The sequence below is a fragment of the Trachemys scripta genome, chromosome 18 (assembly GCF_013100865.1).
Source record: "Trachemys scripta elegans isolate TJP31775 chromosome 18, CAS_Tse_1.0, whole genome shotgun sequence".
Taxonomy (NCBI): domain Eukaryota; kingdom Metazoa; phylum Chordata; order Testudines; family Emydidae; genus Trachemys; species Trachemys scripta.
Window position 1 is genome coordinate 7,486,415 of NC_048315.1, and position 15,786 is coordinate 7,502,200.

A 15,786-nucleotide genomic window follows, 5' to 3' on the forward strand; every position below is an offset into this window, starting at 1 on the left:
TGAATGATGATTGTGGTAGCTCAGCACCTCTAAAAGTCTGACCTTGTGCATTTCAGTGTTTTTTAATTATTTAAATTTATAACTAAGCTATTAGGACTCCCTATTTTTTAAATGCCATTTTATTATAATATTGCACTTTAGTTACGTATTATGTTTATTAAGGGTCAAATACAAGTTCAAGTGCAAGTTATTTCCCCGTCTTCAGTCATAGGAAGGAAGTTAGGCTCACAAGTCAGTGACTAAAGCAGAGTTGAGACAGTATAAATATACATACTGTATTGTTATAGGTTATGGTCCTGGAATCTTAAGATTCCACAGCTCCTGTGGGAAAGCAGTCTCGTCTTTTACAAGCCCTCAGTGGCATTCAGTGGAATTCACCTTGCAGGGCAGGTGGAATTTTACGATTCAGGACTCAACAATTTGTGTTTCATCCGTTCATCCCGCTTCCTCCATGTTTGCTCGGTTGTTTTGCAAGCAGACAAGCCTTTCGCTGTCTCATAATGATTTTTATGTTGGTGACCCACATTGAGTTGTAATGTACAGCCATCAGAGAGACGTGGGACCGAACTCCTTTATTTAGGCTACGCCAGAGGAGAATAATTAAGCAGCTTTAAAAAGATCCTGATTACTTAGAGCAAGGGATGTTGAACCCCATTTCACATACCGTTTTAAGGCAAAAACTACTTTTTTTGGTTTGTTTTTTAAAAAGCCATGTTTATGTAGAATCCCTTACAGATATTGCAGCATTAAGACTTAAAAATCCAGCCTGCTACCAGAGTGCTGCTAGTCTAACATGCCACAGTGGAGATTTTATTATTAGGATGAAATACTCCCCTAGAAGAGGAGAGAGCTGAAATTGGTTTATCTCTAACAGGAATTAGGTTAATGTTCATATGCTAAGTGTTCCACTGGTAGCAACTCTGCCCAGAACAAATGTTCGTCACTGATGGCAGCAGGTATGCCTAGGGAAAATTAATAATATACATAGCTGTTATTCCCACCCTCCCTCCAGCTTCAGTTAAACTGTTTGGCACTGCCTCTCATAATGGCCTGGAGCCATATTATCTTGTGCTGTGATTGTCTCATAAACTAAGTATGGTCACTAGTTGGATGGGAGACTCCAAGGAAAACCTAAGGTCTTCAGCCAGTGATAGTGGCAGGTCATTAGATGCCTGTTAGTACTGTTTCAGGGGCACTTGTCCTAAACTGTTAAACATCTGCTGTGTTGTTCCACCCTAGAGATGGATGCATTTTATCGCTTGGCATATAGGCCCAGCTACTGAAAGGTATTTAGGTATCTAACCCCTGAGTTTGGTGCCTAAATATCTTTGAGGATTTGGGCCATGGATCTTTATATCCCTTACCTACTCAGAGTTAGTTTGTAAAGTGCTTTGAGATCATCAAAGGTTTCTTTTATTTTCTCCACAGAAAGCTTTGCATCTGCATGTGTTAACTACCTTCCTAGTATTATTGTCCTTAGTGTACTTGTCTACATGATCCAGTGTAACAGATGCTCAATGTCTGTATTTTAACAATGCATATAAAAATAAGTTAAGTGTTTATCTCACTAAACCTCCTGTTCATGTCTAGTTTTTATCCAAAAGAACTATTTAATCCGAGTTTGTGACAAAACAGCTTCCAGATCTCAAACACTCATTTGGATGTTTCTGGCTCAGTTTACTTTCCTTCAGGGTTGTAGAGTGATTTAAATCGTAACAGTCTGGCTTTTTTAAAAAAACTTAATTTGACACATAAATTTATCCTCAGGTTCCAACTAAGGGTATGTTTAAAACTGTTCCTGGTCACATACTGTGTTTTTTCTTTTTGTCTCACAGGTATTTGATAATGCCATAAACAAGTAATTACTAATCCAGTGAACTATTAAAAGTCAATAATGGTGAAGAATAGAGAGAAGGCTAGTTTTCTGACAAGCTGGTTTACCTTAATTAAACTGTTGAGTGATTAATATGGACAGCTGATCTTGTGGCTTTAATTAGATGCATTTAGAGTTTTGTGTGAATAAGAGATGTCTCAAACCATCCCATAGGTTAATGGCAATACAATCCTCTTATCATAGGCATGTATCTTTCAAATGGCTCAGTAGATGGTTAATAACACGTTTTAAAGCTTGATTTGAAACTTCTCCTAATGGGTTATTAGAAAACGGAAACCCAGCATCGTTAGCCTTTTTTCCATATACAATTGAATTTCCATAGAATATTTAAAAAAAAATAGTCAAGTGGTTTAGTCCTACAGTTTAGGTTTTTGCATTACAAAATAGGTTACTGAAAACCCAATGCAAACAGTTCCATGGTGATTTTTAAAAATAATAATAGTTACCAATGGGTCTAAAATTTTCCCATCACTGCTAGAAACTCGAAGAGCATTGTGCTAGTGCATGGGAGCTTGAAAGAGGAGCAGTCCAGTTTTTCTGTCCAAGTAGAGTGAAGTACAAAAAGTAAATTAAAAGAACCTTAAAATAGATGTTAATTTACACCATTTATGCAGTTTTTAATAATTGTGGGTGGTATTAGTAGCACAGATAAAGGAAAAAATAAATATGATTTTCACCTCTATAATGTCCTTCCAGAGAATGAAGGAAAAAAATCTAGATTAGGAAATATTCAGATCAGACGCTGTAGTTTATCATACGTTTGTCAATGTTCAGTTCAGAGCAGGAATTAAACCCCTTTCTTGGATGTTATTCCATCTTTTTTCTGATGTAATCTTAGCAGGCATGAGGATGAGCTGTGCTTGTCGGTATTATTGCTTCTTAACTTGGAAGAGAAACTGAACAGAACTTTCCCTTTTCTACCTGGTTTGATTCAAAACAAAACACAAAAAGCTTTTCCAGTGTATTGTGGCTCTGTGGGATAGGGAGAAAAGAAGCTCTTGAGCTGTTGGAAGGATTTTGTGTTAAAACAAAAGTGATACACAGAGAGTGGAACTTTAAAATGATTGGTTAAAACTGCTTAATCTCCACTAACAAATACATGGGCAGCTGGTTACATTTAAATGAGATCGAGTCCTTCTGGAAAAGTCTAACAACGTTTTTGGTTAAAGGTGGGTCTTTGCTGCCAAGTTCCAGGGTAGAGTTTCTCATGGTTTGGGTATGTACAGCTTGTTGGAGTTGTTTCTGATTTCTGTGTATTTGAACAAAAATCTCCGTTCTTACCTTTGTACTAAGAACAGTGAACATGGTGTGAAATGCTGCTGCTTATATTGTCCTGTGTAGTTAACCGTTCTATTAGTTGAGTGTTAACTGGCTGGCAGACCTCCGGTTTGATATTACTAATACATGGAACCTAACCTGGCTAAAGTGACTTTCACCTTAAAGTAACCAGTACAGTAACCACATTGAAATACCATGCTGCACCTCTACATATACACCGCTCATTGAATTGAAAGGTGATGGTACAACAACTAACACACACAACAGCCGGCTTTGATGTAGAGCAGTCTGAAGCCCCGGTTATTTTATAACAAGCATGCCTGCTAATTTTACAAAGGATTTCAATTGTAATGGAGACAAAATAACACTTTTTTTCATCCCAACTATGTTTCAAATGATAACAAGCTACATAAACCAAACTGGTTCCTGTCGGATAATATGGCAGGTTGTAGCTACCTGGTCTGTTTAATCATTAACCATCAGGTAAGACATAGGTGGATTTAAAAAAAAAAAATCCTTATTACAGTCACACTTAAATACAGTAGCATAATGCTCAAAAATGACTATAAGGGACAACATTAGAAACAAAGCTGGTTTTGATAGACAATCATAGGTTCTATGTGTAGGAGTGCTCAGGCATGAGCCACAGTTGTCCTTGAATAATCTCCTAATGGCATTTTCTGGCAGAGTATCTTTTTTGCGTAACCAGGATAACATTTTTCTCCATTGTGTTTTAAGGGTGACTTTTTCGAAAGCTCTCGGTGGTGGCCCAACGGCTCTCACTGAAGTCAGTGGAAATTTTAACATTGACTTGGGTGAGAGATGAGCAAGGCTAACACTGGCTGCTTTTGAAAATCTCACCTTTAATTTTTTTTTTCTCTGTGCATATCTTGGTTATCTATTTTGTTAGCAATTTTGGATTTCGGGATCTCTTATATTCTGATACATTTTCCGATTTGTGGAAGCATGGTCAAGAATTCTGGGTTCTGTTCCAGGCTCTACCGCCAACTCTTGAGATCAACTTTGGCAAATCACATGACCTCTCGTGCCTGTATTTACCCATAGGGCACATAATGGCTCAAGGGGAGGGGAGGGGAGTGTTACTAATTTTAATTAAGGCTTTCAACTGCTTTGCGGTGTGCTTGGATGAAAAACACTATTTTAACATGAAGTTTTACGAAGGGCATGTCTGCACTACAGCTCTAAGTTGATCTGTGTGGGGGGCTGAGAACCAGGGCTCTGAGCTCTGCACTGCTCCCTGCCCAGACCCCAGCTGCCCCCTGGGCTCTCGGCTCCCCGCTCCCAGCTGGGAGTGTATGTGGGGGGTGCAGCTGCTTGCGATTCTTGGCTTCCGGAGTGGGGAGCCTCCAGGCAGCAGCCCGGCTGGAAATGGGGAGTCAGGAGCAGCTGGGCTCTAGCTGCCCGGCTTTCTTGTCAGTTTCAGGGCTCCAGAGTGGAGCCGTGAAATTGACAGCATGGAGCTGTGAAATTCACAAGACAGCTAACAGCTGAGGTAAGTAACACAGTGTCTACACAGACACTGTATCGCCCTAACTACATGGACGTAAGCGCTACGCCTCTCGTGGAGGTGGCATTATTATGTCAGTGGTAGGGCACGTACATCAGTGGGGCAAGGCTGTAGTGTGTGCACTAACATAATTGGGTCAACGTAAGCTGCCTTACGTTGGCCTAAATGTTTAGTGTAGACCAGACCTGAATTCTAACATGCACAGGTGTAGCCATTAACCATGTAAAGGTCACCACCTGGCAGCAAAAGCAAATAACGTTCATGTGGATGACTTTACTCCACTCCTTTATAGCTATGAAATGCAGGCCTAGCCTCCAGGTTGCTGCTGTTTTGGGACAGGCAAGGTGCTTTTAGGTGGGCTCAGAGCTATTGCTCTTACTGACAAATGGAACTTGGTGGTGGTCATTTAAAAGGACAGTTTTGTTCACTTGTTAAGGGGAGAATGAGTTGCGAGATGTTGGGTGGATAAAAGAAAATTATTCAAATCAAACCCTTTTACTGCTGATATTGCTTAACTCCAATTCTGTCTTCACACATCAGGGCTTAATGCTGATAGTGATTTACTTACACTTCCTAGTTAATAATTAGACATCGGGAGACACCATAGATCACTCCTAATGGAATATATGGGCTCTGATGAGAGTTTTCTGTTTTGACTAATAAATTTTAGCTGGAATCACCAGGCTTAATGAAATATTACAGCTTTGGAAGTGGTTTAGGTCTTGTGCTGAAAAAATAGTGTTACTTTATTCAGTAAATGAATTGATCATTCATTGTGTATCCTGAGCCCTACCTGCCTCTGGAGCATGGGCTGAATGCAAGACTATGAACTAGAAAGCAGAAAAACTAATCAAATCCTTAAAGACCAGAGGCAGCCAGGCAGGTCTAGACTGACTTTTTCAGTGGTAGCCTCTGGCTACATCCACTTTGATTTTAGTAACCATTGTTAGCATGATTTATAACTTCAACTTTAAGACTCACACTATTTAGATGTAATAAGATGCTTCATGGCTTTTATTTCCATTTCCTAATTTCCCTCCTGTCCCTGGTTTTTTCTCTCCTTTCCCTCTACTCTGTCCCCCACAATCTCTTGAATCTTGCAGTTGCCCTGCACTGAAAAAACATTTCACCTTCAGTTCCCAGGTGAAGAAAACCGCTCTTTCTTGACTGACGGCTGAACGGCCCATGGGCCTGTTGGCCCCTGTTGGCCCATGGGTGCTGCTGTTTACAAGCTTTAGTCTCCTCCAGTTGTTGCATGCAACTTTCCCCCATTAACACCAATGGGAGGGATTCTCTATGCAGAATAATAGACCCCAAAGGGATAAAAAGATGCCTGCTTTACTCCAACAGCAAGTGCTCTTATGCAGTTAATTTATGGAAGAGCCACACCTCCGTGACTAGTGTCCCAACTGCTGCCGAGTCTGGATTCTCTTGATGCTCACACCGCAGCATTGCGGGCCTGTCTAGCGAGCATCTGTGGCCAGAGCTCCAATGGAGGGATCCATCTCACTCACCACCATGTCAAAAATTCTGTTACAAGCCTGCAGGAACAAAGGCACCTTGTGTTGTCTATCTTGGGTGTAGCTGCAGCTGCACCTTTTAGCCACCAAACTCTGGATTTGCTGAGCCACCAGAAGGAAGAGTTCCCTCTGCTGCAGATGTCTTGCTGCACAGTTTTTGAGTTTAATCTCAGGATATGGCAGCAGAAGTAACCCAGCTGATCTTGCCTGTCATGACAAAGGCACCTCCTCCAATATTCAGGTCCCAGACCGCTCAGAGATGTATAGATTGTACCTACTGCCTTGTATTGCACCTTGAAGCAAAGAGGTTGCACAGGAATGGTATATACTCAGTGACCCATCCCAGTTAGGAGGCAAGCAACAGTGTTCTGTGCCAGGGAAACTCCTTATAGAGTGCCCTGCAGTAATGCAGTCTGGAGTCAACGTTGATTAGATACACTATGGTCACAGTGGTGCTGTTAATCCATTCAGGATTCAGGAAGACATCTCCCTCTTGAGATTGCTTAGGTTCGGTGCAAATACAAAGAGTCCAGATGGATGTCTGAGGGTTGGCATTGTACCTTTCAACAAAGCAACACAATAGAGCAGGGGTCCTCAAATGTCATTGCTTCGTGACCCCCTTCCGAGAACAAAAATTACTGATCCCAGGAGGAGGGACCGAAGCCTGAGCCCGCCCAAGCCCCACTGCCCCAGGGGTGTGTGTGTGTGTGTGTGTGTGTGTGTGAGTGTGAGGCCCAAAGCCAGAGGGATTCAGGCCCAGGCAGGGGGCCTGTAACCCAAGCATCGCCGTCTAGGGCTGAAGCCCTTGGGCTTTGGCCCCAGGCAGTGGGTCTCGGGTTTCGGCCCCAGCAAATCTAAGACAGCCCTGGCAACCCCATTAAATGTCGTTGCGACCCACTTTGGGGTCCCAACCCACAGTTTGAGAACTGCTGCAGTAGAGCATGGAGATATGGTCACTTCTGGAATAATTTTTTTTCTTATGCATATTAGCAATCAAACAATGACAGAACCATTGCGGAAGCTGTGCTGATAAATAATTGGACGATCCCCTTGTGTTTATTATGTACCATGTGCTTGGGTGCAGACAGTCTTCTGCAAGTTAGCATTTGTAATGAAAACTGAAATACTTTAGAGAGGCGGCCTTTGTAGTTAATGTTTTGACTAGTGGAGTCCATTCTAAGTAGAACTTGGATTTCTGATGTTTCAGAAACTCTTCCTGCCTGAGATTCGTCAACGTAGTGACATGTGTATTTATCCTCCAAGATCTTGTGTTCACATATAAACATGCCTTTTAGGATCCTAATTTGGAACAAAGGCGTCTCCACAGATGTATTCAGAGCTCAGTGCAAGTTTAAACAGTAAGTGATTTAGAAGTTAGCATGCACATTGGGCAGGTAATGAATAGAATATATATTGTGTGTGTCTCATGAATCCGATTGATGGGATCCTGTCAACGCTTTCAAAGCTTCTACCATAAATTGCTGCCTTTCTTACCTTGATGCTCTTAGGATATCCACAATGCAGTCACACGTGTACTCGCATGTACTTGACGTGTTATAACTACAGTGAGGCTCTGTAATTTATCAAAGATGTTCATTTTGGGCAGGGCCGGCTCCAGGATTTTTGCCGCCCCAAGCAGCAAAAATAAAAAAAGGGGGGGGGGGCGGGAAAAAAGCCACGCTCGCGATCTGCTCTACCGCTGCTGCTTCAGTCTTTGGCCGCTATTTGGCGGCGGGTCCTTCGCTCCGAGAGGGAGTGAGGGAGCCGCCGCCGAAGAGCCGGACATGCCACCCCTCTCCGTTGGCCACCCCAAGCACTTGCTTGCTGGGCTGGTGCCTGGAGCCGGCCCTGATTTTGGGGATTCTTCCCCCCACCACTTGCTTCTGGCAGTGTTATAGCCAGGATACTGGGCTAGGTGGACCAGTGTTTCAATCCAGTATGATACTCTCAACGGGTAGTATCATCATGAATGGGTAATGATGGGACCTCTATAGAGATGATTCTACAATGAAATAGGTTACACCTGCAGTAGTTATGATGCTTTTGATTAACCTAAAATAACTCACTAGTTTGTACCACTGCTTGTATCTCTGCTTCTGGGAGCTGTTCCTCAATCATTTGGAGTAAAAAAAATAAATATGGGAAATGTGTAGGAAGTATATTATAAAGTAGATGTGTGTACTGTGTGTGTATTTACATAATTGCATATATAGTATACTGTTTTAGGGGTGGGTACTATTAATGTGCTTAAGAGGGCTTCTGCAATTCTCTTCTCTCGCTGTCAGGATAAATCATCCCCCAGTTCCCCGCAATACAAACTAAGGCTGTCTTAAAAAACAGTGCCCTTGTGAGGTATTTGTGATCTATATTCCCAGTTTGCATATGGGGAAACCTTAGGCACAAAGAGGTTAGGTGACTCTCCCAAGATTATACAGTGAATTGGTGTCAGAGTTGGGACTAGAACCCAAGTTGCATAACTCGCTCCCCATACTTTATCCACTAGTCTGTGTTGCTCCCATGTTATAGATCATTGCAATTATTTATACTTCTGTGTGCTGGAAAGGGCAATGTCCATATAAGCGTTTTCCAGGCTGTGAGTAAGTGGATACTGTACATGAGGAAGGAATCGTGAATTTTCATTGTAGTAAGTGGAGAAGGGACGGAACAGGAAAACTGCCTTTTATTCTTCAAAGTTGCTGATTGCATTACTGGGCTGCAGTCTCCCAGTCTCTGCCAGCACTACCCAGTAGCTTTTCCTATGCACTTGTGTCAAAGAACCAAGATAGGTGGGAACAGTAAACATGACATTGCTAGAATAGGAAGAAACCACTGGAATGTAGCCACACCATTTCTTCCTGTTTTTAAAACTCTCCCTCCCACCTTGCTTCTGACAGAATATTGACTAGAAACCAAGATCCCATTTTTGCTTAGCCTTAAGGGCAGCCGTTTACAGAGTAGCAGTGTTACATAGGTTTACTGTGTCGTATGTCTGTGTAACACTGGATTTGGATCTTGTATTTAGCTGCCAGAAGTGACTGTGATGAAGTGGGAGAGATAAACTGATAGATTGTGTGCCAGAAAGATGTTGGGAATCAATCAGATAAACAGGGCAGAGAAATAGCTTGCTGTTTTCTAGTGATAATAAACCAGTGGCCTCTGGTCCCTGAATTTTTAAATGTAATTGCTGTGGTGGTAATCTCCGAATATAAGCAAATGAAAAAACATCACGGGAGGTGTTCTTAATTGTGCTTGAGTTGTCTTTTCTCTTTCGCAATAAAATGTGTGACTTTTGAAGGTGGGGGTATAGATCTTCCTTTTGTTGTTTAAGTCTCTACTTTATTTAAAAGAGAAAAAAAAAACCGCAGGAGATATTTATCAATAAATGTTGGTAAACATTAATTTCATCGTATGTACACAAACTGACACAGAAATATTTCCATCGATGACGATAGAAATTCAAAGATGGACAAAGTAAGAAAAATGCTGCTTGAGAACTTGTTAGAATTTGATTTGCTATTTGCTTTGTATGTTTTGACATGTGAAGTTGACAAATTTGTGTTTTTAATGGTTATCAAGCTTTAACTTTTTGAATCTCTATATCTGCTGTCATTAAATAATGTCTGACTACCCCTCATAATTTTCCACAACTGTCAAAAATTTAAATAATCAAAAATGCTAAAAATAAACATACATTATTATCCATCAAAATTATATTAAAAAAATAAAAATCAAATTCTGCCTAGTCTATTTATAACTTTTTTTTTTTTTTTTTTTTTGGAAGAGGGGGGTGATTTTCACCTGCTTATTTCAGTGATTTGCCTGTACCATTGGAATCCACATAGTGCATTAGTTTCTTACATAGAGCAATACTTGAGGACATCTTTTAATGTCACAGCTGTGCAGAGGTGATTGGAAGCAGCGTCTAAGGCAGGCTGTTGTAAACGGCAGTGTTTGGGGGTGGAGGGGAGTGTACTAAGCTGCAGCTCCATCTGTTTGGTGTTGCATCATGGTCGCACAGTTCTTGCCCCCAGAGTTTTGGCTGCCAGCTGGGGTCAGGTATGTTCTCATTCTTTCACCTTGCCTGCATGTACTCCTTTGGGCATGGTAAGCATTGCACCAGCACTGTGACTTCTTCCCACCTTTCGCTCAAGGGCTTTGGGGGGCACTGATTGAAATGAATGGAGATCTTTCTGTCAATTGTTATGGTACCTCAATTGGCCACTGGATTCCAGCTGTCCCTGTTGTGCAGAAGTACAAGGCAGGGGAAGCCCTCCGTAGACATCTTTGCAAAAGACAAAAAGACTCTGTGATGCTTCAGTTTCTTTTGAGTTTCAAATGCCGTTTCAGATGGGGCCTGTTGTATTAATTTAGATGGAATATATGGGCCAAAGGTGTTAACGTAAGCCAGTCACTGTCCATCATTAAACGGTGTTAAACAAGGCCTGGGGTTTGGTATACAGAAACCTCAGCCTGTTTATTACCATGGTGCAAACACCATTAAAAATCCTTTCAACTCTTTATTAAAAATACAGAAAAGAACTAATAGAGTTAAAACATTTGGAAGGTTAAGCATTGATTAAGACTTTCATTTTAACAACATTTCTTGTTTCCTTTCCTGTTAACTGGAGAGAGTTTTAGAAGGAAATCCCCCCCCCCCCCCGTCTGACAATCTCTTAGATGGTATCAACGATGGTGATATCTGTCCTTTGGGGGAAAAGAGAAGATGTTAGTTGAGATGAGCTGCAGCTGTTGTTAAAGTCTGATTCCGTTTCATCTCAGGTGATGTTGGGGAGTCTGTTGAAGTTGGTTGGGGTAGTGATGTCATCTTGATACCTCTCTTTGGCCGAACTGGTCAGGGTGTCCCTCAGGATGAGGACAAAGATGGTCCCAGTAGACAGTGGGGGTGACAGCCATGATGATGAAGTTCTCATCAGTAGTTTCCATTTGTTCTTTCTATTTCTCCCCCAAAGTGTCCTCCTTTATGAACCCAAAAAGAGAGCGATGGGTAGAATAGCTCATCCCCTCATTATTTTGTCCACCAATTGGACCTAATATCTGACACTCCAATTTTGGTTCATTAATTTCTGGTTCCACATCTTCTGTTTTTGCCAAGCATGATTTTGACATAGTCCTTGAACCATCTCAGTAGGTCCTTTTGTTGATAGTCTCTGTCTCTTTTTCCCATCAATATTTGTTGTTATAGGTTATTGTGACATCTTATGAACCTTCACATACTTTTTACAGTTAAGTGCAAATTAGAGTACATTTGTAGGCCCAGTTATCACAACAGGAACTCTGTACTTCAATTCATTCACCATGAATGAAACAGTGACATTTTGGGAAGTCTGCAAGTTGGGAGGTCACGTTGTATTTATTTTTGTTCTGTACACAAACTATACAGCATATAATATATCGCTTGTGGTGTTAAACAGACATTGGTCAGGTATCCCAGAAGACTGCATGCGACACCCTACTGGCTGCAGGAAAACACACAGATAAAACCCAACCATTTCCCCCAGAACTTGGAAAGGAAATAGGAAAGCCTGTTTTAGCATCTGTATGCTGGCTGTAAAGCATTCTGCCTTGCTGATCCTCAGAGCAAATGTGATTGCCTTACCAGGGTGTGACTCTTATTTTGTATAGAATTCATTGTAGAAGCACCACTTTTTCTGCAGTTCCATTTTTTTTTCCCCCTGCCAAAAGCCACTCGATCAGGGCTGGCTCCAGGGTTTTTGCCGCCCCAAGCTGCGTGGAAAAAAAAAAAAAAGCCGCGATCGCAATCAGCGGCAGCTCCACCGCGCCGCTTTCTTCTTCGCCGGCAATTCGGCACCAGGTCCTTCCCTCCGAGAGGGACTGAGGGACCTGACACCGAATTGCCGCTGAAAGAGCCCGACGTGCCGCCCCTTTCCCTTGGCCGCCCCAAGCACCTACTTGCTGGGCTGGTGCCTGGAGCCGGCCCTGCACTCAATATCTTCCTTTCAGTTCAGACAGTGGGAGCCCCTCCGAGATCACTGCTAATTGTAAATGAAGGGAGGCATTGGATAGCCAGATGTTGCAATACACTGGTCTCACGGAGGGAAAAGGAGTCTGAGGGAAGTTGCTTAGCATAGGACCAAGTTCTCTAAGTGGGTGCAATTCCAGTCAAGACAATAATATTTGCAATGGGATTAGATGAAATAAAAATGGTGTGTGTGTGTCTGTGTGTAGGTTAGGGTGACCAGATATCCCGATTTTTATAGGGTCAGTCCTGATATTTGGGGCTTTGTCTAATATAAGTGCCTATTACCTCCCCACCCCCGTCCTGAGTTTTCACACTTGCTGTCTGGTCACCCTCGTGTAGGTAGAAATAAACTTCCTGTCTTGGGCATGTTTTTGCATATTTGCCTAGTATAAGGGCCAAACTCTCACTCCTATCTATCTATCTATCTATCTATCTATCTATCTATCTATCTATCTATCTATCTATCTATCTATCTATCTATCTATCGTATACACAGAGAGAGAAAGATTCCTCTGACGAATCTGGAACTGGCAGACAGGTTACGCTACCCGCTATTGATCTTATTTTGTATGACAGTTCCTATGCTCCCATGAGCTGCACCTTCATACAACACCTAGGACTGCACTGTTTGTATTACGAGAGTGCCTGGATGCCCAACTCAGATCATGGCCTGTAATCTTCAGCCTACTTCACTCCTTAAGCTCCCCTAAGAAATGGTGCTGAATTCTCCAGGATGGCTTGGCGTTTTCAGTTACTGGCCAGCACTGGCTGATCCACCACCATCCCACTCATTTAGACTTAAGATCACCAGTTCATCGACCCATGGGTGGGAGACTAATGTTTGATCCAGTGTGCTACAGCATCCTTCCCTTCTATAGCTGCCTGACCTTCTCAGTTGATACCGATGAGGCGGGATAAACTAATCATAAAATGATGAAGGGAATGCTGCACTAGTCATTGATCCATTTGAAATTAACTGTAGCACAATAAGTCTTCCTAATGGCCTTCAGTTATATGCTCCAGTCATGTTTTTTTTTTCTTTTCTAAAGAAGGGGTTAATATGAATTCACCTGCTCTTTTGCCACTGGGTTTTGTTTTATTGATTGTACTTTTTTCAGCATAGTCCCCGCCATGTCACTCAAAATTCCTGCTGTCTTTTAAAGCTAGCGGTGGCTAAGAAAACAATAATGCCTTTGGTATGTGGACAGGGTTTCTAAAAAATAAAAAATTAAAGCTGTGAGGCACACAAATTCCACCCAACTTCCTTAGGCTCCTTTGAAAATCTCAGACTCAGTGCTGACCTGTGTTTAATGTGCTTTTACATTTGGTTATTCTCTTCCCTCCTCTAGCTCCTTCGAGAACTTATAGAACGGAAAACCAGTTCGCTGGACCCCAACGATCAGGTGGCCATGGGCAGGTAAGTGATGAGCTGTAGCTGTCTGTATGCTCTGTAACTAGCTTCACTCCACAGCCACTTTGATTCCATGAGTGTAAAAGTTCCCAATCCTGCTTCTTTATGTGTGACGGGTTCCCTCCAGGGTGCCCCCGGGACTGGGGTACCACTGAGCCTTCTGATTCACCAGCCTGGGTTCCCTCTCTCACTCTGCTGCTGTGACAAGCTGCAGACCCACTCGCAGTCCTACACTTTCACTAGCATTCACACAGGTAGCGACACACCCAGCTGCAATTATATGCAGGCTCTTTGACTAGCCACTTCATGAACCAACAGTAGAAAGGCTAAAGCCAAAGTAACTCTCAGCTCCCCAGGCACATCCCCCCTCTGGAACATAAACCCAAAATTATACTGTCTTGCACTGCACAGGAAACTGTACAGCGCAAGCTCATAGAGTTCACCCCCCACTCCTCAAGGTGGAGAGGAATATGCAACAGCCTTTGCCCCGAGAGCTATGATTTCCCATGCACTTCACTCCAGCTCATTGGTTTAGATAAAGCAAAAACAAGTTTATTAACTACACAAGATAGATTTTAAATGATTATAAGAGATAGCAAACAGATCAAAGCAGATTACCTAGTAAATAAACAAAAACGCAAACTAAGTCGAAGATACTAGAACGATAGGATATGAATTAGCAAATTCTCACCCTGGCTGATGATACAAGTAGGCTGAAGATTCTTGAGGCACCAGCTACCCTTGCTTTGCAGCTTGGAATCCCCAGGTGTTCAAACACAGGTTAGAAATCCCTTTAGCCTGGGTCCAGCACTTCCCATAGTTCAGTCTTTGTTCCTCAGGTGTTTCCAGGAATCTTCTTGTGTGAGGAGTGAAGAACCACCGATGATGTCACTTCCTGCCTTATTAGCTTGAGCATATGGCGGGAACCCTTTGTCCCAAACCTCAGTTTGTGGAAAAACACGGACATCCCAAGATGGAGTCCAGAGTCATGTGGCTTAGTCAAGCCCTTGTATACCTTGCTAAGTCATAGCAGCCTTTACTTACAGGCTGTCTGGAGACTTCTCAAGAAGGCTCACCAGGTGATGGATAAGTTTCTCCTAAGACCTATTGTTTTCCCTAATGGCTCATTGCCCTGACTAGGCCCTTCCTCACCCACAATCTAGACTGAAAGCATCTTGGCTAGTGGGCGTTACCCAGGTGTAACTACATTGGAAATACAGATACACAGTCAATATTCGTAACTTCAGATACAAAAATGATCCATGTCTACAAATAGGATAATCATCTTCAGCAAATCATAACTTTTCCAATGACACCTCACATGACTTATCTTGTACAAAATGCATCATAATTATGCCATAATCATGTCATATAATAATAACACTATGAAGAATATGAGGTGCAGTGTTAAAGTACGTTTTTGCCATTGACTTTATGGAGAGCAGTTGGGTGTAATAAGATGATTGGTTAAAAGCAATGGCATACTATCAGCTAGGCAGGGTATTCTCAGTAGGACTCTGGCTCTGGACTGCCAGAACTTGTATTTGCTGGCCTTCGTGTTGCAGGGCCCCACTGGTTTGCCCAAACTTGGAGAGGTAAGGGGGCTTGATAGGGGCGGAGAGTGGGGAGGAGGATGGAGGTGGCTGGGATATGCAGCAACAGCTCTTGTACTGAGCTTGTAACAAGTCTTGTAACAAACTTTGGAACTATTGAATTCAGTTGTTGGTGCAGCACCTAGAGGAATGGTTATAAATAAATAAAACTGATAAATCACCCCAATAATAAGTAATGGCTTAAAGATGATGCCTGAAAGCATTATTACTCTTTTGCAGCCAGGCTTATTTCTTTTCAAAGCCACCTGCACTCTTTCTTGCTTTCAAGACTTACTTTTCCTGTCTACCTCCTATCAGACTCCCCAAGTTTGAGGGAAAGAGTCTTGCTGTAGCCTGTGCTCTAGATGAAGCGACTGGTAAAATTTGGGATCCGATTATGAACTCTGATTTGTCATCCTATAAAGAATCAAACTTGCTGTATAATGTGGGGTTCCCTTGTATGCATCTTCCCTGCTGTTGTTTTTTTTTTTTTAAAAGAGAAAAGGTACAGTACAATTAAAACAGCAGACGGGAATGTTTCCTATGTACCAAAAATAAAATG

The 15,786-nt window shown here is 42.2% G+C and overlaps 1 protein-coding gene across 1 annotated transcript in view; it reads left to right on the forward strand.

Moving 5' to 3' along the window:
- Positions 1–15,786, forward strand: part of AATF (apoptosis antagonizing transcription factor) — a gene marked incomplete at its 5' end in the record, with an annotated part of 77,172 nt that overhangs the window by 32,580 nt on the left and 28,806 nt on the right. Inside the window, 1 exon segment of the mRNA XM_034752343.1 lies at positions 13,571–13,638. Coding sequence (XP_034608234.1) covers positions 13,571–13,638 — 68 coding nt within the window.